This window comes from Carcharodon carcharias, chromosome 6 (assembly GCF_017639515.1).
Source record: "Carcharodon carcharias isolate sCarCar2 chromosome 6, sCarCar2.pri, whole genome shotgun sequence".
NCBI lineage: Eukaryota > Metazoa > Chordata > Chondrichthyes > Lamniformes > Lamnidae > Carcharodon > Carcharodon carcharias.
The window spans coordinates 22,682,715-22,707,143 of record NC_054472.1 but is presented as its reverse complement, the minus strand read 5'-3'; the positions used below and the strand labels follow the sequence as shown (position 1 = coordinate 22,707,143).

Below are 24,429 nucleotides of genomic sequence, written 5' to 3'. Positions count from 1 at the left end.
TTCCAGACCATACAACTCGCAACACAAATCCCACGTCATTTTTGATTCTTTTGCCAATCACTTTAAATCTATGTCCTCTGGTTACTGACCCTTCTGTCACTGGGAACAGTTTCTCCCTAATCACTCTATTAAACCCCTTTTTGATTTTGAACACTAAATAAATACCAGTTTCTTCCTCTTTAATCTTGGAATAAATTAAATAAAAACATTTTTGATTGATGTATTCTGCTGATGATATTTGTATCTCATTTATCCAATTTCCATGTTTTCTGCGAAAACATTTGTAATTTCGATGATCTGATTATCATTAACTTGTAATGGAACTTAGAATGAAAATCAACTCTGCCGATGAACACTGTCATTGGTTCTAATGAAAGGTCTGAAATGTTAACACTGTTTCTCACTCCACAAATGCTACCTGACCCGCTGAGAATTTCCAGCATTTGCTTTTTATTATCCCAGATATCCAGCATCCACAGTATTTTGCTTCTGTAAGTTTAAAAATGGGCCTGGTGATTTTCATTTTCCTTTATATTTCAGCCACAGCATACAATCCCAGATGTGTTCATTTGGATGCTCAGTGGCAACAAGAGAGTGGCATACGTGCGGATTCCAGCCAAAGACATCCTGCATTCTGAGAAAGAGGACGAGAAAGGAAAAAACTGCAGGAAGATTCAGTCACTGTTTCTTAAAGTAGATAGTTGTTTTGCTATAGGAATGTCCCAAACCTTGCGTTGCTTCTTAAAAGGAAGAGAAGACATGATTCACTTTATTCCTTTTGCCTTCTCTTTTGCTGTGCATTGTTTTTCCTTGGTAAAGTGAGAAAGTGGGAATTCTGTCTCTCAGTTAATGGCATTCTGCCAGTGCCATTTGGTGGATGGTCATCTTTTGGAAGCATACAAGTGCAAGCTGACAGAATTGTCCACTAACATTTTGTCCCCTGGTGGTGGAAGGTGCCTGACATCCACCCAGAGCAGCCCAAGATGGACTTAGGAGCATAGGAACGGGATTAGGCCATTCAGCCCCTCGAGTCAGTTCCACCATGCAATTTGACCTGCACCTCAGCTCCATTTACTACCCTTTGTTCCGCATCAACAACAGCAACAACTTGTATTTACAGGCATATAGTTGCTGCTTGGGAGGCAAGGGGGCCAGTGGAGGCGGGAGTCGGTGTCGGGGATTTTCATGATGTGGTGATCCTGCCTCTGCCCTGGCAGTGCCGGCCAGCAAGATTTTCAACCGGTGGAGACGAGAACTGAGGCGGGCCAGTGCCAAAGCGGCCAGATTAAAAAACCTTGGCCTTGGTTCACAGAGACATCAGTCCATTCTGCAGCTCAGTGTGAAGCCCCCCTCCCCCACCCCCATCAACACTCAACCCCTCAGCACTTCACACAGCCTCACCCCTTATGCCTTATCCCTCTCACCACCAGTACCTCCATCAGCACCAACCTCACACCCCCTTATCTGCCCCAATCCTCCAACACCACCCCCCCCTCTTCAACCACCCCTTGACCCATCATGTCCTTATGCCTCTCACCCCCTCAAACTGCCTCAGCCCCTTACCCCTCAACCCCTCCAACTCACTATAACCCCCTCATCCCCATTATCCCCTCAATCCTCAAGCCCCTCATCTCACCTTACCCCCATCAAACCCCTTACCTCCACATCTCCTTAACTCCATCAACCTCCCACCCTCCTTACCCCCACTCAATTCCCATAACCCACTCACCCAAAACGCATTATAAATAGAACTCACATGCCCTATAATAACATTTGGAGGTATTTGAGTAGGTCTGTCAAAATGAAGAAATAGAATTTTATTATCCACTTTAAAAAATCATTATCCCCTTCAGAAGTTTATAAAACTGTCAAAGTAAACAAGCTCACCTTACCCAGTCAACTATATAAACAAAGCCTGTTGAGCAAAATCCATTAGTGATTTGGAAGGCAGCCAAGCATTCAAGTTCATATTCCCCAGGTCAGCTGTGTAAACAAACCCTGCTGTGCAGAAACTGTTAGTTGTTTGGCAGGCATCCATGTATTCTAGCTCACATTCCACTGAACAACTGTGTATACAAACCCTGCTGAGCAGGATCCATTAGTAGTTTGGAAGGTAACCAAATCATAAAGTTCACATTCCCTGAACAATTGTGTAAACAAATCCTGCTGAGCAGAATCCATTAGGGCCTTTGAAGATAGCCAATAGCTCAGATATCTGTCAAAGCTTTGAAAAAGCCAAACAAAAGGCTGATCTGAACTAATTGGGCTAGCCTTTCAATATTGTATAATGAAGAATAACACTTTATCCAGTGGATAATCTACTCCAATGCACCTGAAGAATTTTCCACTTCCACAATGCTGTTCTTTCCCTTGACAGCTGGCCATTTGTCAGAAGTAACAACCTGGCAACCACATTACTTAATGATCACTTACCTTTTAAAAACACATCCCTGTCATCACTCTCTTTAGTAACAACAGATACATCTTAGGCTATAGCATTTCATGATGATGTGAGGTAGGCAACATGTTTTGTACTGTTCTTTCATATAATTTTCACATACAATCAATGGTTCATGACAGCTGTCTGCTGGAGTGATTTACATCACCTTCCAAAATCCACTCACCTCCATCAAAATTGTGGAAGCTCCGGAATGCCCAATTCTACAATAATGCTGGTAATGTCAAAACAGCAGCATGTGGGCTCCCAACCCACTCCCTTCCCTGCACCATTAAAAATTGCCAGCTCCAGTAGTGAGAGAAGCAATCTGGGATCCCAGCCACAGCCACCATTTTTAAAACCTGCCTGACGCATATCGACCCTGTGTCAGAATAAGAAAATCCAGCCCTAAATGTCCTAATCCCATTCTTATCTCTTGGTACTCTTACCCAACAAAATCTGTCAATCTCAGTCTTAAAGGTTTCAGTTGGCTCCAAAACCTTCTGGAGGAGAGAGTTGCCAATTTCTAATACCCTTTTTGAGGAACATAATCTGTGGGAGGAGTTGTAAACATGTCCCCATCTCTGGCTACACCATTGGTACCATTCCTTTGCACCGCTTTCTCTACATTACAAGAAAAAATAATTCTCAATGACCTTGCCTATTGTCTCTGAATGTACATACTACGGAATTCTCTACTAACACGAATTTCTGATATTCACCATCCAGAAGCAAGTTATCCAGAACCCATACCTGTATACTGTGTTATTTTATATTTTATGTTTAAATGTGTTGTTGAAAATTAGAAGTAAAAAGAATACTGTTCTTTATTTCCTGAGTACTTCCATATTAATTCATTCTACAAGTATTGCACTGTATCCCATTGGTAAACAGGACTCTCCATTAACCAGTACTTTTGATTAACCAGCACCACCCTTTTCCCATGCATGCTGGATATTAAAGATTTTACTATAATTAAATTATGGGTATTTTAGGCCCGTGTTCACTAAGAAATACGTTAACTATGCCCCCAAGTCATTTAATTGAAGACCACTTGAGCTAGCAAAAAAGAAGAGTATTTCATAACGTTAATCTAAGGCTGAATTCAAACATAAGCCCCAAATATGTCAATGGTATTTTGTACCTCCTCCCCCCATTCAAACCTAAGGTTATTAAGTTCAGTGATTGATTATAACTCACAATATGTTATGATGAATTTTGATTATAAATAATAAGAATGGCTGTTAATCTTGCATTACTAATATAATTTTTAAGTGTGTGTATCCTTTAAGCTGCCAGGAAAGCACATTATGGGATGGACTGTACAAGCAAAAGTGGATATTTACCTATGGTTGGGTCCAACCAGACATGCAGACACTATTTTGGAAAACTTACCCTATGGATTTGAACCGGAGATCCTGACAAAAAGCATTGGGAATCAGATTTCTCCACCTCTCAGTATTCTTTATAAAGGTGGGTGCGACAGATCAACTACCCATCCTGTTTCACTTCATAAGTAATTATATATTCAATCTTTTTGTATTAATTTGTAGCTAGAACAGCACCATGACATTTTTCTAATATACGGATGTCAGCCAGTGATTCCCTGGAGGAAATGGTGAGGAAAACAATTCCTCTGGCTTGTTTAATGGATCAATAATTCCATTTCCTTTGGGCTGCCTGGGCTTCTTTTTTGGGGAATGGGATCTGGGTGCGTGCTTGCACCAAAGGCACAATTAAGTATTAAGATAATTTGGAAATGACGTGTGAATCATTTCACAGCCCCTTGAGTCTCATTTTCCTCTAAACACTGGATGCCTGTAAGGGGAGAGTGAATGGGGGCAAGGGTGTGGGGTGGTACTGTAGGCCTCGGGCTTTGCACCCAGCCCCTATTCAATTGGAGGTTCCACGACTAGCATGGTCCTGGTTCAGACTTGTGGCTGACAGGATTAATGCCAGTCAGGAGAACAGCGGAGTGCCCCACAACTGGCAGCCATTACTGCTCCCATAGGCCTCTGTCAGACTTGCAGCAGCTACTAGATTTCTGAGCATAGCCCCAGCATAATTAAACCCTACAATTAGGGCAGGCTTTTGCCCAGGATACAGCGGACCTAGTTATATGATCTGAACTAGTACTTATGGGCAGGGTCAGGCCAGGTGGAGCTCACTGTAGGCACACTCCAATGTGCCAAGGAGAGGAAAAGGAAAATCAACCTCAATTGTCTCTGCAGTTTGAAATACACAGCTCCTGTGTATTTATAAATGGCTATAGCTAATCAAGGGCATATCTTTGAAAGAATAATGATTTTGGGATGGATTTTCAAAGGGCCACAGGGTCAGGATCCAGTGCAGGCCCGGAGGTCATCTCGGATCCTGACACTTCAGAGACAGTTTTGAATTTTCAAAGGGCTGATGGTGTGGGGTGGGGGTGTGGTGGTGAAGGGGGTGAAGGGAATGGGGAAGCCACTCACTGCCAATTAATGGCTTATTAAGCGCTTGTTAAGGGGCCTGTGCGTTCACAATTGCAATTTTCAATTTTTAGATCAGCAAACCTGAACAGTCTGGCGCACGTTAGAGCATAGCTGTCAGGTTCACTGCGGGGTCATCAGAAACTCCATTAATTTAAAACTGACCTTTCTTGTATGCCCTTGAGCCAGTTCCAGTGCTCCACCACCCTCTAGCCTGCATGGCCCCTTGCATTGATGTGGATGCTGCTGGCCCTCTAGGGAGCTGCCTGCCCCCTTTAGCAAAGCAGCAGCAGTGTCTGACCTGGTTTTCACCTGGTTTTCACCTGCCTTTGTCTCTTACACTAGGCAGGCAGCTACCATCACCTGGATCTGCTTGGCACCTCTAATTAGGGAAGGAGCTCGTCCCCTGGCCAATTAAGCCATTTGAATTTAAAGATAATGTTATAACTCGCGCACGGGGTTGGGTCCCAGAATTCGACGGGGTATCAGGTTCCCAACCACAATTTGAAAATCTGGCCCTTTATGTCTGATGAGCTTCCAATTTATTTTAATGCAATGCAAATAAAAGTGTTATGAAACTAATTGTGTTGGACAAACGCTATTGTTCATGACATGTTGCCTCATGAAGAGTACAGTCCACACACTTTGTCCTGCAGGTTAGTCGACTATCGTCAGGTATAATTCAGTCATGTCTGGTCAAGGCATTGATTAGGTATGTAATCCCTGAACAACTTGTGAGTTGGTGAATTCAGTCAAGCTAGTGGGCTCGAGTATAACTACCCCTCTCCTATTGTGTGAGTAAAATGAAGAAAAAATCAAATCTGAAGCAAAAGTGGGAAATGCCAGAGACTGACAAATGCCGTAGGGAGAAAAACCAGTTTAACATATTAGTGTAATTTTTAATGGCTGGAATATTGGGAACACCAGAGGCAGAATTTTGCCCTTGTCAGGTGGGCTTGGCGGGGGGGGGGGGGCAGCGGGGGCGGTCAGGAAGCCAACCACTGCCCGCGATTGGGGCTGGACCGCGATTTCAGGCTGGCAGGCCAATTAAGGCCCACCCAGTGTGAAACGCGCGCTGCCGCACTCAGCGCTACCTGCATGGTGGGGAGGAGGGCGACTGCGAACTTCGTGCATGCGCGCAGATGTGGACTGGAAAAGCTCCCTGAGGCACAGGGCTGCCTCAGGGAGATGAACAGTTTTGAAAATAAAAAATAAAGATGTTTAAAATGTTAAAAAACATGCCCCTTCATGTGACTCTGGGCAGGATTTTGCCCTTGGCGGTGGTGCTCGGCGGGGGCCCCAGAGGGGGGGGCAGTAGGGAAGCTGACCACCGTCCGCGACTAGCTCCGCATCGCAATTTCACGCTGACTGTGCAGGCAGGGGGAGGAGGGCGAGGGGGAGGAGGGCGAGGGGGCCTAGCGCAATCTTCACGCATGCGCGTGAAAGGTGGCCTCAATCTCCCTGACGCACGGAGCTGCCTCAGGGAGATGAAACGCGTTTAAAAAAAAAGGAAATAAAATTGCCATAAAGCGTGTCCCCTCATGTGACTTGTGACTTTAATTCAAAAATAAAATTTTTATTTGATGTTTATTTTCTTTAGGAAATCTCATCCCGACCCTGGATGGCTTGGCCTTTTCGCCTACCTGCCAACCATTAGGTTGGACGGGCAGCGTAAATTTGAATATAATTAGCTTGTTAATGGCCTTAATAGGCCTTTTAGTTGTCACCGAACAAAATATTGCGACACTGTGCGATACCATCGAGACGCTCGCCCAATGTCATCACACGTCACATTGTGCTAGGGCATGTTGGGCGCGCGGGTGCATGCTGAGCGTAATATTCTGCCTTCTGTCACATGAGCAGGGACATGTTAGAAATTAGGATGACGTTTTTAAAAATGTTTTAGTGACAGATCAAAACCTCATCCCGGGTTTTGCTAAAATTGCAAAGGCCGCCCGGCCTTTCCGCCTGTCACCAACTATAAGGTTGGACAGGCAGCAAAAAATTTAAATCAGTTTGGATTGCTAATGGCCTTAATAGGCCTTTTAATTGTCAGCGGGCCGCTGCCAACTCCCGCTTGTGCCTGCCAACCGAAATATTGCGTGATTGTGCAATGATATCGGGACACTCGCCCGCTCAGCGAAAAATCCTGGCCCATGACTCCGGTACGCTGGACTCCATGTTCTGGTTCACATTCCCAATCAGAGTGGCTCCAAGATGGGCTTCATCTCATCAAATTACCCCAACATAGGATTAGTACTTTGCATGAACTGCACATCAAATGCATGTGGTGTAGTAGATCAGACCTGGTCTATTAACATTTCCAGTGTTTCTCTTTCTGTGTTCTCCACACTGTTTGTCTGAGGTCCACTCCAGTGTGTTTTTGTAGGCTTCCATCCCAATGTTACTCTACATCCTGCTTCCCAACTCTCCAATTTCAAGGCAACTGGCTCTACAGTTTTTCAATGCAGACCTCGTTCATATGGCCTTGTACCTTTTGCCAAAAGTACAGGAAACTGGATAGGGGCCCGTTGGAGTCAAAATAGGGGAATGGAAGGTTTGGACCTTAGCTTGGGTTCTGAGATATGCTTTACTGGCAATGAAAATTCACATGCTGCCTCTCTAACTAGTGCGTTCACAATTTAAATCAGGACTAAAAATATGAATTTTGCTTTAAAATTAATTGGCCAGAATTTTACAGCCCCACTGCGATGTGGCTCCACCACCACTCCCGGTGGATGCGACGAGACATTTAAATCCCCATTCAGTTTGGCAGGATGTATATATTCTTTCTGCCTGCAATGTACAGGGCCCTGTGTATTAATAAATGTAGCTTCCAGTATACACAAATGCACCACACTGTGAGCCCAGCTGACAATCTTAAATTGGTTGCCAACGTAATTCTTAGCACACTGAGGATTATTTAGGAAATATTGTCCAATCGTGGAATCTAATGTTGGACACTGTGTTTTGAGTTTTGCAAGCATGGGCTGGTTGTGTACGGTCTGTACCCTTCTCATTGCAAACAGTGGCTGGGACATGCTGTTTGATATGATCTGCCAGTCTCTGGGACATACGGCCTGCATACCTAGCATCACACTGGCACTGAAATCCATGCACCACATTACTCCCCTGCCAGGGGACTCTCTACCACCGTCTACCACAAGCCTAGCTTCACTGGTCAATATACACGTGGCCAAGCCGGTTGAGTATCAGCTTGTAAATCCTTCCCACATACGGCAGGTGATAAGAGTGAGAGAGATTCCTGGTTGGTCATGTGAGCCAGCATGAACTTCGCTGACCAGAACCGAACTTAGAGCAGGAAGTCTGGTTGTTTGTCTGCACTGTTTAGGGTCAGATGCTCTCACCTTACCTTGTGATTTTTGTGGTTATTTAGCGCTTTTCTGCTTTTATTCCACTGTGAACATGTCAAAAAGGTCATCAGATGCTCTTGTGGGTAACAGCGAGGAAAGGAAAAGGAAACATAATTTGTTACCTATTGCTAAGAAAGTGGAGTTGTTGCGGAAACTGGACCGTGGTGCGTCTGTGAGGTAACTGAGTGAGGAGCATGAAGTGGTTAATAAAGCAACGTAATATTATATTACAGATGTAATAAGTGTTAACAGGTAAGTAGTTAAGTGTGAGAGAGTTGACAAGTGGAAAAACAACCTAGTATTTGTAGACTATAGCTGGCCTAGGCTGAGGCCATTGTAATGAAAATAGGCCCAGGCCTACCAAATATACAATAGCTTTATCACATCCGAAAATATCTGAATGCTGAACTGCAATCAGCCCCAATGGTTTCGGATAATGAATACTCAACCTGTAATATACTCTGTGACATACTCTTGTGTGAATACAACTAGATGGACAAATATTTCAATTGATGGAGGTAGATGTAGGCCAAACTTCATTGTTGTGCTTTTGCATGGGGTTTGTAGTCTTCTAGTCTTTGCTGGCAAGTCGGAACTGGATTAATAGGTGAAAGGTGCCTTTAGAGACTTTAAAGTGAACTAGTACATATCCTGAGTTCTCCCACCCAGTTAATAAACATAATTAATATTTTTTTCTGACAATTTCAACAGCCCATTTCTGGTGTCGGAAGCAAGGGTTGGAATCACCTGACTTCTAACCCATATTTCAACACATGCATATAGGCCAACAGTTTGTCTGCTAAGAATAGAAACCACACAAGATTATGTCCGACACATGGAAACTTGCTCCCATTGTGACCTGAGTGAAGAATGTATAAAGTTGCAAGAAAAATATTAGCTGCTTTTGAAAATACGAAAGAGAGCACCATTCACAATGACTTCACTTAAAAGAACTTACATTTGGAAACATTTACAGCAGTAGCTCCTTTAACCTAAAAAAAATTAGAAGGGATGATTACATCAGTTTAGAAAGTGATCTCATTTCTTCAACCAGCTATGATCAGTATTGCTAACAACTGATTATTAACTAACAAAGTGTTGTTCTCATCATTGTCTCTACATCTTCAACAGCTGTGTTTTGAATTTCTTGTGTTGAACAGAGCACCATATGTTTCAGCTAAGATGCCACATGTACCAGGCAAGAGGCCTTCTGGCTGCTGACAGTAGTGGTCTTTCAGATCCCTTTGCTAAAGTGACATTCGTTTCACATTGTCAGACTACTAAGGTAAAATTGATACATTAATATGATAGCAGTTGTAACCATTGCAATCATAGATTAAGCTTTCTGATGATCATAGCATGCCTGGTCCCCTCAGTTTGCCAAAGATTTTATTTTAAGCAACATGCTTTTGGATTAGCTCTTATATGTAGTGTTATGGGTCAGTCCATTGTTCATACAAAAACCTGAATAGCAAGTATTGTTTCACTTTATGATAAATACTAGTGATAACACTGCATAAGTATAAAATAGTGTATTCAAATTATTGACTGAGATATGACCTTGGGAAGCCTAATCACTGCTATTCATGCAGACACACAATTTTTTAATGATATTGATGCATCATTTTTGACAAAATATTCTTTTCATGATTTTAGGTTGTGCTTTAGAACTCCACAATTAGTCAACATTGCAGTGTTCTGCTCCTAGGATTTGCTTGTCACTATCAGTAACTCAAAACTGAGTCTGGCTAGGCTCCAAGATGTCTCAGATGGATTATACACGTCTCAGATGGAGTATATACATCATCAGCTTTTCTTTCCTGCTTGCGATTCTTTTCACGCACTTGCACTAAATTTCATCTGTGATCATTTTGTCCACTTACAGATTTTGTCCTATTTAGTCTGTATTTTTTTGTGCTGCTTTTTCCTGTTCCGCTGCCCTTCCCACTTTAGTATCCTCTCCAAATTTAGCCATTTTGCATGGATTTTCTGAAACCAGGTCATCTGTATAAATTTGTAGTCCCATGTAGTGCTGAGGCAACTCACTTTGTAATCTTCTCCCCTCCCCACCCCACTTCAACAAAACTCCTTTAACCAGTGCACATTATTTCTAATCCTTTCTATCCAGTCCTAGGGTTAATCCTGAATATTCATCGTCTTTAGTTTAACAAATAACCTTTCTTGTGAAACTTTATCAAAAGTCTTTGAGAAGTTATGGTGCTCTGTGTCATAGGGTCACCATGCCCACTTGGGGTGTCACTTCCTCAAAGTTGTTCAGGAGGTTGGTCAAGGAGAATCTTCCCTCTTCTCAATACCATATTGATTGTGGTTTATTAGTTATTATTGTACAGACAGTTCCCATGTTTACTCCCAATAATTGTTTCCATTGTCTTACATGAAATGGGAAAGAAAGAATTTCTATTTGTTATAACTTTCGGGACCACAGGATGTCCCATAGCATATCACAGTAAATGAGTTACCTTTCAAGTGTAGTCACTGTTGTAAAATAGGAAATAAATCATTGTAGATGCCTGCGTCTATTTTGTCACTCTCTTTGAGATATGGAAGCCACATTAGTCTATTTCTAATTTACTGTTACCTCTCGAATGCCTTTTTTAAAAATTCATTCATGGAATGTGAGCTTTGCTGGCCCCTAGTTGCCCTTGAGAAGGTGGTGGCGAGCTGTCCTCTTGAATCACTGCATTCCATGTGGTGTAGGTACACCCACAGTGCTATTAGGAAGGTAATTCCAGGATTTTGACCCAGCGACAGTGAAGGAACGATGATATATGTCCAACTCAGGATGGTGAGTGACTTGGAGCAGAACTTCCAGGTGGTGGTGTTCCCATGTGTCTGCTGCCCTTTTCCTTCTAGATGGTAGTGGTTGTGGGTTTGGAAGACGCTTACTAAGGAGCCTTGGTGAGTTCCTTCCATGCATCTTACAGATGGTACACACTGCTGTTACTGTGCGTCGGTGGTGGAGGGAGTGAATGTTTGTGGGTGTGGTGCCAATCAAGCCAGCTGCTTTGTCCTGGATGGTATCAAGTTTCTTGAGTGTTGTGGGAGCTGCATTCATCCAGTCAATATTCCATCACACTCCTGACTTGTGCCTTGTAAATGGTGGACAGGCTTTGGGGAGTGAGGGGATGAGTTATTCGTCGCAGGATTCCTAGCCTCTCAACTCCTCTTTTTGCTAAAGTGACATTCATTTCACATTGTCACACTACTATGGTAAAAAATGATACCCCTGATTCCCATTGACTCCAGTTTTGCTAGGGCTCCTTGATGCCACACTCGGTCAAATGCTGCCTAGATGTCAAGGGCAGTCACTCTCACCTCACCTTGGGAGTTCGACTCTTTTGTCCATATTTGAACCAAGGCTGTAATAAAATTAGGAGCTGAGTGGCCCTGGCGGAATCCAAACTGGGCATTAGTGAGCAGGTTATTGCTAAGCAAGAGCTGCTTGATAGCACTGTTGATGACCCCCTTCCATTACTTTACTGATAATGGAGAGTAGACTGATGGGGCGGTAATTGGCTGGGTTGGATTTGTCCTGCTTTTTGTGGACAGGGCAAACCTGGGCAATTTTCCACATAGCCAGTTAGATGTCAGTGTTGTAACTGTACTGGAACAGCTTGGCTAAGGGTGCGACACAAGTCATAAGTCTTCAGTGTCGTTGCTGGAATATTGTCAGGGCCCAAAGCCTTTGCAGTATTCACTGCCTTCAGCCACTTCTTGATATCACATGGAGTGAAGTGAATCGAATTGGCTGGAGACTGGCATCTGTGATGCTGGGGACCTCCGGAGGAGGCTGAGATGTATCATCCACTCGATACTTTTGGCTGAAGATTGTAGTAAATGCCTTATCTTTTGCACTGACATGCTCAGCTCCCCCATCATTGAGGATGGGGATATTTATGTAGTCTCCTCCTCCAGTGAGTTGTTTAATTGTCCACTACCATTCACGATTGGATGTGGCAAGACTGCAGAGCTTAGATCTGGTCCATTGGTTGTGTCTATGCTTATGCTGTTTGGCACACAAGTTGTCCTGTGTTATAGCTTCATCCGGTTGACATCTCATAGGTATGCCTGGTGCTGCTCGTGGCATGCTTTCCTGCACTCTTCATAGAAGCAGGGTTGATCCCTGGTTTCATGGTAATGGTAGATATGCTGGGCCATGAGAATACAGATTGTATTCAAGTACAATGCTGCTGCTACTGATGTACCTGCGGCAGGCAGGTTGGTGAGGATGGGGTCAAGTGTATTTTTCCCTCTTGTTGGCTCCTCAGGTACTGAAGCATCCGTGCCCTGATGCAGTGAGACCTAGACAATATTCAGGTTAGGGCTGATAAGTGGCAAGTAACGTTCATGCCACATAGGCAATGACTATCTCCAACAAGAGAGAATCCAACCATCTCCCCTTGAAATTCAATGGCATTACCATCGCTGAATCCCCCACTATTAACATCCTGGAAGTTTCCATTGAAAAGAAACTGAACTGGAACAGCCATAAAAATAATGTGGCTACAAGAACGGGTCAGAGGCTGGGAATTCTGCAGTGAGTAACTCATCTCCTGACTTCCCAAAGTCTGTCTACATGGCACAGGTCAGGAGTGTGATGGAATACACTCCATTTGCCTGGATGAGTGCAGCTCCATCAACATTCAAGAAGCTCGACACCATCCAGGACAAAGCAGCCCACTTGACTGGCACCCCATCCAACACCTCCAACATCCACTCCCTCCTCCACTAACACAGTGGCAGCAGTGTGTACCATCTAAAAGATGCATTGCAGCAACTCACCAAGGCTCCTTTGACTGCATATCCCAAGCCCGTGGCCTCTACCTCCTAGAAGGACAAGGGCAGCAGATAGATGGGAATACCACCACCTGCAAGTTCCTGTCCAAGCTACACCATCCTGACTTCGAAATATATCGCCGTTCCTTCACTGTCGCTAGGTCAAAATCCTGGAACTCCCTCCCTAACAGCACTGTGGGTGTACCTACACCACATTGGCTGCAGCAGTTCAAGAAGGTGGCTGACTATCACCTTCTCAAGGGCAATTAGGGATGGACAATAAAAATGCTGGCCTAGCCAGCGATGTCCACATCCTGTAAATAAAAAAAAAAATTGTGAAGGGCTTTGGCAAAGATGCATTCAGGCTATGAGACTAATTCCTTCTTCCTTCCCGGGGTACTCAGTGATAGGGTAGAATCCTGATCTCTCCTTCCCCCGTTTAGCATAAACATACATCACATCTGGGTCCTAAGCTCTCTGTTACATGCCCAGAAGTTCTGAGCAGTGAAGTGGAGCTCTCCAAGCACGTCATGTACAGTGCAAGCTTACCTGCAGTAAGTGAAATGGTTAGGAAAGAAAAGTTTTTTTTTCCCCTTTCTTTGCATTATCCTGAGGGCACTTGGTATTATCTGGGGACCTTCCTTGCTTTTGTTCTCATCACCTAACAAAGCCAAAGATCCTTACGTTTTATTACCAGCCTTCTCAACTTGTCCTGTCAGCTTCAAAGATTTGTGTACCTACACTCCCAGGTTTCTCTGTTCCTGGACCCTCTTCAAAATTGTACCATTTAGTTTATATTGTCTCTCCTCGTTCTTCCTACCAAATGATCCACCTTTTATTTCGCTGCATTAAATTCCATCTGCCATGTATTGGCCTATTTCACCAACCTGTCAATATCCAGCAAGCTGGAAGAGGTTTGCACTGAGGTGGTTGGGCTAAGGCAAGGAGGAATATTGGTCATATTACATTGCTTTAAAAATAATGTCCTTCCTGGCATTTACATGTTGTGTAACTTGTGGTAACGTTTATTTAAAGAATGGGAATTGTACTAAAGTCAAAAAAAAAATTAACAAGAAGATGAAGGTGAAGATGCTGTCTAGTCATACTTTTTTTTCTTTCGACTCTTAAAGGTTATTACTCAGACTTTATCCCCAACATGGAACCAAATGCTTCTGTGCAATAATATTCACCTTTACGGTGAAGCAATGGAGATAAGTGAGGCTCCCCCACTTGTGGTTATTGAAGTGTATGATGAAGATGTTGTTGTGAGTATAAAATATTAATCTGTCTATATAACGGAAAGGACATTCTTTACAAAGGACAGATATTAACATTGCTGGAACTCCCTTCCCAATAGCATAGTAGGTGTTCCTACAATACATGGATACATGGACCGCAGCAGTTCGAGAAAGCAGCTCACCACCTTCTCAAGGGAAATTGGGATGGGCAATAAATGCTGGCCCAGCCAGTGAGGCCCACACCCTGTGAACAAATATAAAAAGAAATTGCATTTTTATTCTTTGATTCACATTCTTGCTTGAATCACTTAACTCTACCTCAATCCCAACTCATTTCATGCCTTGCCTGTGCCAATTCCATTCTTGATCCAGCTACTGAGAAGTGCCAGACATTAGCCCAGTGTGATGCATCCTACTAACTCTCTCTCTCCTTCCATGGAAAGGGACTTGTTATCAATTGAGAGTGTTTGTGGGAGCATTCTTGCACAAATTAGCCGCTCCCTTACCTGCATTACAATGGTGGCTACACTTCAAAATTATTTCATTGGTTGTAAAGTGTTGTGGGAAATTCTGAGATAAAAAAAGGCTCCATATAAAGTCATAGGCCAGGGTTTTCCGGTCCTGCCCAAGGTGGAACCTGTCGGGACCAGAAAATCCTACCTCTAGAGTCATTACAAAATGGCACAGAAGGAGGCCATTGGGCCCATCGGGTCCATGCTGGCATTCTGTGGTGTCATCCAAAGAGTTACATTCCCCACTTTACCCTGTATTCCCACAAGTTTATTTCTCTCAAGTGCCTATCCAATTTCCTTTTGAAATCATGCATTACCTCTGCTCATGGGCAGTGAATTCCAGTTCATTAATCCTCACTGCATAAAAAATTTCTTTCTTACATTCCCCTGGGATCTCTTGTCCCAAACTGTAAATCTGTGGCCCCTAGTCTTTGTATCATCAGCTAATTGGAACAGCCTATCTTTTTCTACCTTATCTAAACCTGCCAAAATCATGTTAATTTCTATTAAATCTTCTCTCAATCTCCTTTGTTCAGTGGAAACCAACCACAGCTTCTCCAACTTAACTTTGTAGCTAAAATCCCTCATCCCTAGAACCATTCTGGTAAATCTCCTCTACACCGTCTCAATATCCCTTGGCATTGGTGATTGAATTGGTGAATCTCAAGTGGTGCAAATAATCTCCACATGACACAGATCACTAGGACACCAATCTACTGCATTACCCTGCTGTCGAGGGTTTGCAACCTTTATTTATTACTGACTCCTAATTGTGAAATATGATGCATAATAATGATCGAGCGAACGTCACAGGTTTTCTGCAACTAACATGCCTGTTTGATTCAGCTGCAAGCATTCAGATGTTGGTTTTGGTTGATCATGTAATCACTGAATAAATTGAGACAGAGAAAATCTCCAAAGCCTGCCTGCAGCTCAGGTTATGATTTTGAATCGTGATTTCGCTGCTGTTTCTTGACAACAGAAAAGCTAGTTTTCCACTTCTATCATTTTGTTTTCACCCTATTAGGCTAACACAGCTGGAAGTTGTGTTTTACCAGGGTAACTCTAAATGATGGCCCTTCTTTCATGCTACTTTTATTTCAGGGTAAAGCAGAATACATTGGTAGCACTGTGGCTCTTCCCGTTGTGAGGCTGATTGGGCAGGATTATAGCGCCCCTGAGCTTCAACATCACCCAATGTATTGTGGTGGCATACCTGCCGGTGAGCTCCTTGTAGCCTTTGAACTCCTGCAGGTAAGGATGTATTGGGGTATAAGAATGTATCAAGTTTTCTATTGTCCTATTGAACTCTTGAACATAAATTATTTCACTGATAATAGTTTGTGCTCATAGGAGTTTACATAGCTAAGATAGTGGATGGATATGTAGAAGATCAATAATGGTATACTCTAGGGGGGGAGAAATTTGTCCTTGCTTACGCTGATTCCTGAGGGACGAGGCAAGCACTGTTGTGAGCCATTACCTTTGTGGCCTCTTCCATTCATATCAATTAAATCTATCCCCCAGAAATAAAAATAAGAATAAATCTAATCATTTATTTAAGTTAATCTGCCCGCAAACATACGTAGCCTCCATGCGTTACCTTTCGTGTAAGATGAGCTCAGTAAAGTTAATGGCTGAAGGGTTAGTTTGTTGTGAGGCAGAGTTACCACTGATACTTCACCAAAACTAAGTGAGGGTAACTGTGCACATTATAACATATTCATGGTGGTCCAGCTCTATTAGTGTTGTCTAGAGGCGCTTTGTCTCTTGGAGGAGCAGAATCCAGTGTTGCTGCAGCAACTGGAAGGCCAAGGCAGCCAGCCTGGGTTCCCATAACAACTTGGGTCACTGCAATGTCTGAGGCTGGTGCTTTTTCAGGCTTTTTCAAAACTCTTAAACATTCCTCAGCTGAGGTGTAACTGTCTTTAATACATTAAAAAAAACACATCATTTTCTCTAGCTATGAGGGAAGGAGGCCAATGAAGGGTAAGATCCAGGTCTGTGCAAAGAGTTGGTCTTGGCAGTGAATGCCCCTCGCCTAAATTAAGCAAAGCCTCCTGAAACTCGGATTGTATTCCAAATGATGTGGTGCTCTACTTTTGGATTAAAGTCAAAGACAAGGAAGAGCCGCCTCCATCTCCTGAGGCTCCTGTGATAAATCAGTGTTACTGTCTCAGAATTGCCACTTTAGGGCTTGTGGGAAGCTAAATGTGAAAAGGTGCACAGGAGTAGGCACCCAGGGGAGGCATGGCCCTTTAAGCAGTTAGAGAGTTAATGCAGAATTATTTTGGGCAGGCTGGGGCAATGCCTGCCGGAAGGACTATCAGAATAATCTTAAAATGGGGGACTTGGTAGCTGTTGAGGAAACACAATGTCAGTGAAGGATTGAGTTACACAGGAATGCGATGACAAGATACATTTGGCAATGGGCTGAGATCTTCAGTCAGCTGAAGGCCTCCCTCATGAGATTTACCTGCAATTGTCTGACAGCTTCTAGATGAGGGACAGCCTTCTGAAGCCTTGCTGAAGTAGCTTGGTGGAGGAGTCCTGCCTGGATTTGCTATCTGTCATCTCTGTGATTATCCTCTCGATCCTCCTCCTTCATCTCCTAAAAACAGAACAAGTGGGAAATCTAAGAGAGATCCCACTGATACCCAAGATCAAGCCTACAATGTTAAAACTGAGGCAGAATTGTCCCAGATTTGCAAAAAGTGCGATAGCGGGTGGGAAAAGGACAGATCACAATGGCGGCTTTTCACGCCGCGTCGTCCCATTCCCGACGTGTCCCACCTCATTAATAACGCATTCCTGGGAAACGGACCAGATCGCTGGCAGGGCAGCCTCTGATTTGCTGACCCTGCTGTCACCTCAGGCCTTCACTAATCCGGGTGCCATATACAAAGGGCACCCCTGCACAGAGCTAGTACTCTCTAAGGGATCAGAAGCTACTGGGAAGTCATGGCTGCCAAAGGAGGGAAACATCCTGCCCCCAAATTTAGCGACACCTCCTTTGGGTACCTACTGGACACTATGGAGGCCCACCATGAAGTCCTCTACCCCAGTTCTGGGCGAAGACCAGCATGCAAGGTCACCAATCCAGCATGGGAGGTAGTGGCAGCTGTGGTCAGCGGCAACACCCTGCAGATAGTCAGCCAGTGCCAAAAGCGGCTGAATAATCTCCATTTGAGAATAATCTCAAAAATACAAACAAATGAACAAGGAGCAGGAATAGGTCATTCTGCTCCTCAAGCCTGCTCCACCATTTAATAAGATCATGGCTGATCTGATACTAACCTGAAATCTGCAGCCCACTGACCGTCGATAACCTATCACCCCCTTGCTTACCTAGAATCTATCCACCTCTGCCTTAAAAATATTCAAAGACTCTGCTTCCACCACCTTTACAGGAAGAGAGTTCCAAAGACTCACGACTCTCTGACTGGAAAAATTTCACTTCATCTCTATTTTAAATGGCCAACCCCTTATTTTAAAACATTGACTCCTAGTTCTAGATTCTCCCATAAGAGAAAACATCCTCTCCACATCCACCCTGTCAAGACCCCTCAGGATCTTATATGTTTCAATCAAGTCACCTCTTACTCTTCTAAACTCCAGCAGATACAAGCCTAGTCTGTCCAACCTTTCCTCATAAGACAACCCATCCAATCCAGGTATTAGTCTGATTAACCTTCTCTGAACTGCTTTCAATGCATTTACGTCCTTCCTTAAATAAGGAGACCAGTACTGTACACACTACTCCAAATGTAGCCTTACCAATGTGCTGTACAACTGAAGCATAGCCTCCCCACTCAATTCCCCTTGCAATAAACAATAAAATTCTATTAGCTTTCCTAATTACTTATTGTACTTGCATACTAGTGATTCACACACAGCTTCATCTGCCCTGCGGATTGTGTACTCATCCCCTCTATGGCACCACTCATCATCCATACATGGCAGACCTCCTTATCATCTGGCCTGGCAGGCAACCTGCTTACACTCTTTCTATCTGTATTCATGCAGGTCAAGCTGGCACACAACAAAAGGGAGAGGTCGCAGACTGGTGGAAGAATGCTTGACATCAAGATCCTCACAAACTTTGAAAATAGAGCCATCCAGCTGACCGGCAACGATTTGACCGTTGCAGTGCTAGCAGTGAGGTTGGCGGTGCTCCACCAAGTGAAGATCCAGTAGTGCAACATCCATCAGACAAGCATGCTGTGAGCCAGTTTCACTGTTCTGCAGTCCCCTGACCTATAGTCCACTGCCATACACTAATTATCTCTCCTCGTTTTCACAGGCACATCTGGGAAGCAGCTGAAGGGGTCCACAACCCAGACTCTCGACTCCAGCCCCGAAGGCACCTCGAAAGAAGAATCTGATGAAACCCTAATTGAAGACCCAGCACAGCGCTCACCCACACCCTCCACCAGCGCGGAGACACAACACCTCTGTGGGACCAAGCTTTAGAGGAACCTCAGGGTCACAATCTGGTGAGGACATCGCATTGCCTGATCCAAAGCAGGTGGCAGCAGGGAATTCCCAGATTTCTGGTATTCAGATGACTGCTGGAGGCCAGAAATCTGCTGAGTCTGAGTCAGACGATGAGCCTGTGGACTTGGTCATACCTCAGTTGCTGGAGCTGCAAAGGCAAGCTTGGGAATATCAGGAAGGGATGTCTGCTGCTCTTCTTATATTGCAAGGGATGATGGAGGAATCTGTCCACCTTCAGTCTGAAGTGATAGCATCAGCATGCCAATGCACCAAGTTCAACACTGGTAGGATGGCGGCTGCCATGGAGACTTTGGTCCAGGACATCGGTCCTGCACTGCGCGGGCTTAACTCCATTGCTGATGCCATAGTTGGTCTCCAGCAGTGTCAATGCGAGAGGAATGTGGGGCAGCTTGATCTCACTCCAACTTCCCTTTTCCTCAGGATGGCAGGGGAGCAGCAGGGTTAGTAAGGTTAAGAAGATGCAGTTGCACAGCCTGGGCATGGGTGTTAATCACTTGTACTTAATGTAAATAAACTCCCAAGAATGTCTCCCTGCCCTTGGCTCCTTGTTCTGATGAGTAGTGTTTGTGTCACCTTGTTTCCTGCACAAGATAAAGGCCTCAGTCCAGGCCTCTTCCCTGTGCACTGTGTAAGCTTCAGACCAAAGTGATGGTCTGGCTTCACTCTCCCTGGACACATTACTGATGCCAGCACCTTGATGGTGCTGGTCGTTTCTGCCAGAATGTGGTGGGCAGGCATCACAGAGTTCCATCATTCTCTCTTGTGTGCTCTCAGTACTTTTGTGGTGGGGCTGGCCCCCATCTCTTCAGCATCTGTGACCAGTGACACTGTGCTCCTGAAGGGCTCAGGTGCTGAAAGCTGACAATGGATCAGGTGCACTTAAATCTTAACAGCTGTGTCTCCATGATATGACCCTGGTCACAGAGCACAAGCGAGCTGCCCTCAGCCAGACAGGAGCCAGACATTCACAGAGGCAATATGAAGATCTATGGAGTGTCCTCACTGCATGTCATCATCATCCCCCTGGAATATACCAACTATTAGGGCCTCCACTGCGTCTCCACGACAGGAGCCTGAGCACTGAGGGTATGTGCGTTGCCATCAGCCACACAGGAGTCAAACGTTCACAGATGCAAGGTGAGGATGCCAAGAATGTCCTCACTGCATTTCTTCATCATCCTCCACGAATCTTGAAGCTGTGAGGAAGCCTCCCTCAACTGGCAAGTGCGGTGGCCTCATCGGAAGTATCCACATCTTTGAGGACCTCATCACCGTCAGTCCCTTCAACATCCTCCTCATTGGAGGAGATGTGCAGCTTCTCCATCTCCTTTTCAGCAAGGTCCTCCCCGCTTAGCAGTGCAAGTGATGATGATGCGCGACACCCTCAATGTATTGCAGTGCTCCATCAGACCCATTGAGGCACCGGAACCTTGTTTTCCAAATACCTATCGTTTGCTCCACCAAAGTCTGGGTCACGGCATGAGTCTCGTTGTACTGTTGCTCTGCTACAGCCTGAGGCCGCTCCACGGGTGTCATCGGTTACGTCCTCTATGGGTGGCCCTTGTCCCCGACGAGCCATCCCTGCAGCCTCTCTGGACCATGGAAGTTGTCAGGGACCTGAGATTACTAAGGATATAGGAGTCATGGATGCTCCCTGGGAATTGTGCACAGACTTTTAGGATCTGTTTGTGGTGGTCGCACACCAGCTGAACATTCAGCGAGTGGAAGACCTTGCAGTTGATGTAGTTGGCTGCTAGTTGTCATGAAGATCTAAGCGCCACGTGCGTGCAGTCGATGGCATCCTGCACCTACGGAAAACCTGAGATCTGCGCAAATCCCAGCGCTTTTGCTTCTTGGCTTTCCTGATCTTGGGCAAAATGCACAAAGTTCTGTACCTTCGCAAAGTTGTCATTGTGACCTCCAGATATACTTGTATCTGGAGCCTTGCGAGACCCCGCACAGGTCACCTGTGAAGCCCTGGAAGGAGCCACTGGCGTAAAAATTATGCGCCGCGGTCACTTTCACTGCCACTGGCAGTGGATGCCCTCCATGTCCCCATGGCATCAAATCCTGCAGCAGGTGGCATATGTGACCAACCAATTCCCTAGACACGCACCAGTCTCACTGGTTCTCATTCATCTGCAGGAATGACAAACACTGTCTATAGACCCTGGGTCTAGTGAGGCGCCCACGAATGACAGTTCGCTGTGGATCTTCAACTGCATGCGCAGCTGGCCCTGCCACCCCTTCATCTTGAGGTAGGTGCTCCTCCGTTTGCCGAGCCAGGTGCCTCCGCTGCTCTCTTCTTCTTCTTCTCCGCTCTCTGTAAGCCATGAGGCTTACCGCTAAATCACCAGGCTCCATGATCCTGATGTTCTCCTCCTGCAGGATCAAAGAGAGAGAAACATGGGTTAGTATATGTCCTAAGAACCTCTCTTGGTTAAGTCTGAAAGCCCTTCACACACGCAGGAGAGTGCTGCACACCACTTAGATGGCCAGTGTGTAATGCACTCATTGGCTGTCTGAAACCCCACCCACTTCACTGGTTGGTGGCAGCTTCGGCCATTGGACTGCATTCTGAGCTCTCAATTCGGGCACAGGCATTCTGCTAATCCGCACTGCAAGGCTGTGCTATTAACTTGAACCACAATGGATATTGGTCCATACCTTAATAACGACGTTGCAAGGGGCTGTAAGCACCTCCACCAGTGACTGCGCCATCACCCACCTTTCACAATGGCATTTTACAACTTGCCAAGTTGGCCAATCGATCTGCTGCCTCCTAAAACGCACATTCATTTGCAATCTTCCCCCGAGGATGGAAACATTCTGGAGCGTTTGGTGGCAATTTCTTGTCTTTGTGTTGCTTAAGTGGGCAGAAAAGCTTCAGAGGCTCCGACTCCAAGCGTGTCAATGGAGCTGCAGCCAAACAGTCTCAGCTGTGGAAGAATGACAAGCTTTTCCAAGTGCGTGGCCACTTTCCTCACTCCCCCACTGCCCCCCCCCCACACACACACCCGGGCCCGGCATGTGCTTGAGTACTTCCTTCGGTCTGCGCTGCTTTGCAACCCCAACTCTGCCCCCCACCAACCCCCCAGTCTGATGTGCACTGGAGCCCTTGCCCTGGCACCGCACTGAAAGCCAGTTGGGAAAAAGCGACTTGCCTATGCCCCCGGCAAATGCACAGCACCTCATCCTTTATGTCCTATGGGCGATGCTTGCAAGCGCAGCACAAGGTTGTGTGCACTCACCTTGGAGTTCCCCTCGAAGGTCAGGTCACCAGATACATGCCTTTTAAAGGCAGTCCTGAACCAGGCCATTCTGAAGTCATGCTGACATGGGCAGTAAATTTAATGTGGGGGATAATACCGACGAGCAGGGTTTATAATTAGATGCAAATGTATTAAAATGACGCTCCCATCATCCAGCGGCGGGAAACATGGCCCGCCATTGACAGGTGGAATGGACGATCACGACTGGTTTCACGACAGCGTAAAACGGATTTTTGGTCTTCTCGCCATATTGTTCCCCGCACGATGCCAACAGGGCCAGAAAATCCCGGCCTAAAAAAACACCTTTTCAAATAATGCAAAGCAGATTGTATTTTTAAAAAAATAAATTTTAAGCAAAAAAAAACCTTGAGTTGAAAAAAAAGCCTTAAAAACTGTTTAAAAGCTTATCTGCAGGTTACTGTGGGTCCCGTGTGGCCTTCAACTCTGGGGTGCACCTACCCAACACAAACAAGCCCCATCGCCTGTTCTGCAGATGTGTTGAACACAGCTGTTAGACAACAGCAAGGAAAGTCAGCCCCACCTAAAATGCTGCCCATCTGCCGTCTTGTGCACGCATCAGGCAAAAACAGCTTCTCCAGTGACCTGAGGAAACCATTCAGTTCCATAATTTGTGGTGGAGAAAAAGCGTAAGTCTTCACTGCCCTATTTTCCTCCATTCATCCAGGCTTCCCTGGAGACACCTGAAAATAGGTGGCAAAACAGAGGAAAATCCAGTCTGTCGTGTCAGACTGGCTTGCTAAATGAATGTGTGGCTTTTAGCATAGAATTAAATCATCATCTCTAACAGTGAGTAATTGATGGCACCTATGTTATCAGACTGTGATGACTCACCACTAAATATCGTCAGGCACAAAGTAAATTGCTGATCTTGTTACAGTCACAATATCCCAAAAACTGCTGCTCAACAAAGAGAATCTACCCCTCAAAACACTATACAACAGATTATTTAGAATTTGAGATTCGCCTGGTACAAATTCAGGCCATTGAAAAACAAATATTTACTGATATTATACAGATTACATGGAGTGTAAAACGTGGGTTTCAAATATAAATTTACAGCAGAAATGGGCACCCTGCCTCCTCAGAATTTAAAATATGAAAAGGGTGTTTTGAAAGACCCAGGATCCCTAGGCAACATTTTAGAATTAAAATTCAGAGCCATAAGTACATTGTTAGACCAAGAATGGGGGAAACTATTGACGGAGCTGTACTAAAATCAAAAGGATCCAGTATTGGAAAGAGATGGTTTCTTCAGTTGAGTTGAACTCAGATTCTTTTTTTAAATTGCACTTCACTATAATTTATATGAACAACTTTACTTAAGATGTTTAATGCAAAACCAAAGGCTGTGAGAAACAGTCCAGATCAGGTTGTCTGTTAGGAAGGTGTTAGCTGAGGGAAGGAGTTGGTCAGAATGAGGACAGATAAAACAAGACAAGACAAGTTGGGTGAAGAAGAGGAGCTCAGGTTAGGTGAGAAAATGATGTTGAATGTAAGAGTGTGTGGAATCTTTACCTTTTGCTCCATAAATTAATGTACTTTCAGATTCCTGATTCAGGGGTTGAAGACCTTCCACCTATTGATGAACCAGATGGAAATCAGATCTTACCAGTGCCAGTCAACATCCGTCCTGTGCTAAGCAACTACAGAGTGGAGGTACAGTGTATATTGCAGCCAATGCTAGACTAAACTCTCTATGCTTATTGGTTCTGAGGGAGCCCACAGCTCTGGCAAAAATACAAATTATTATTTTATTTTCTTGCAAATGATCCTTTGCTTTAAATCTGCGTAA

The 24,429-nt window shown here is 44.8% G+C and overlaps 1 protein-coding gene across 1 annotated transcript in view; it reads left to right on the top strand.

Annotated features, from left to right (window-relative positions):
• The window catches only part of fer1l6 (fer-1 like family member 6), a 170,338-nt gene that overhangs the window by 66,548 nt on the left and 79,361 nt on the right, over positions 1–24,429 (top strand). Inside the window, exons 18-23 of the mRNA XM_041189238.1 lie at positions 541–693; positions 3,730–3,910; positions 9,440–9,564; positions 14,207–14,341; positions 15,931–16,080; positions 24,183–24,293. Of these exons, the coding sequence (XP_041045172.1) occupies positions 541–693; positions 3,730–3,910; positions 9,440–9,564; positions 14,207–14,341; positions 15,931–16,080; positions 24,183–24,293 (855 nt within the window). The remainder of the gene's footprint in view (positions 1–540; positions 694–3,729; positions 3,911–9,439; positions 9,565–14,206; positions 14,342–15,930; positions 16,081–24,182; positions 24,294–24,429) is intronic.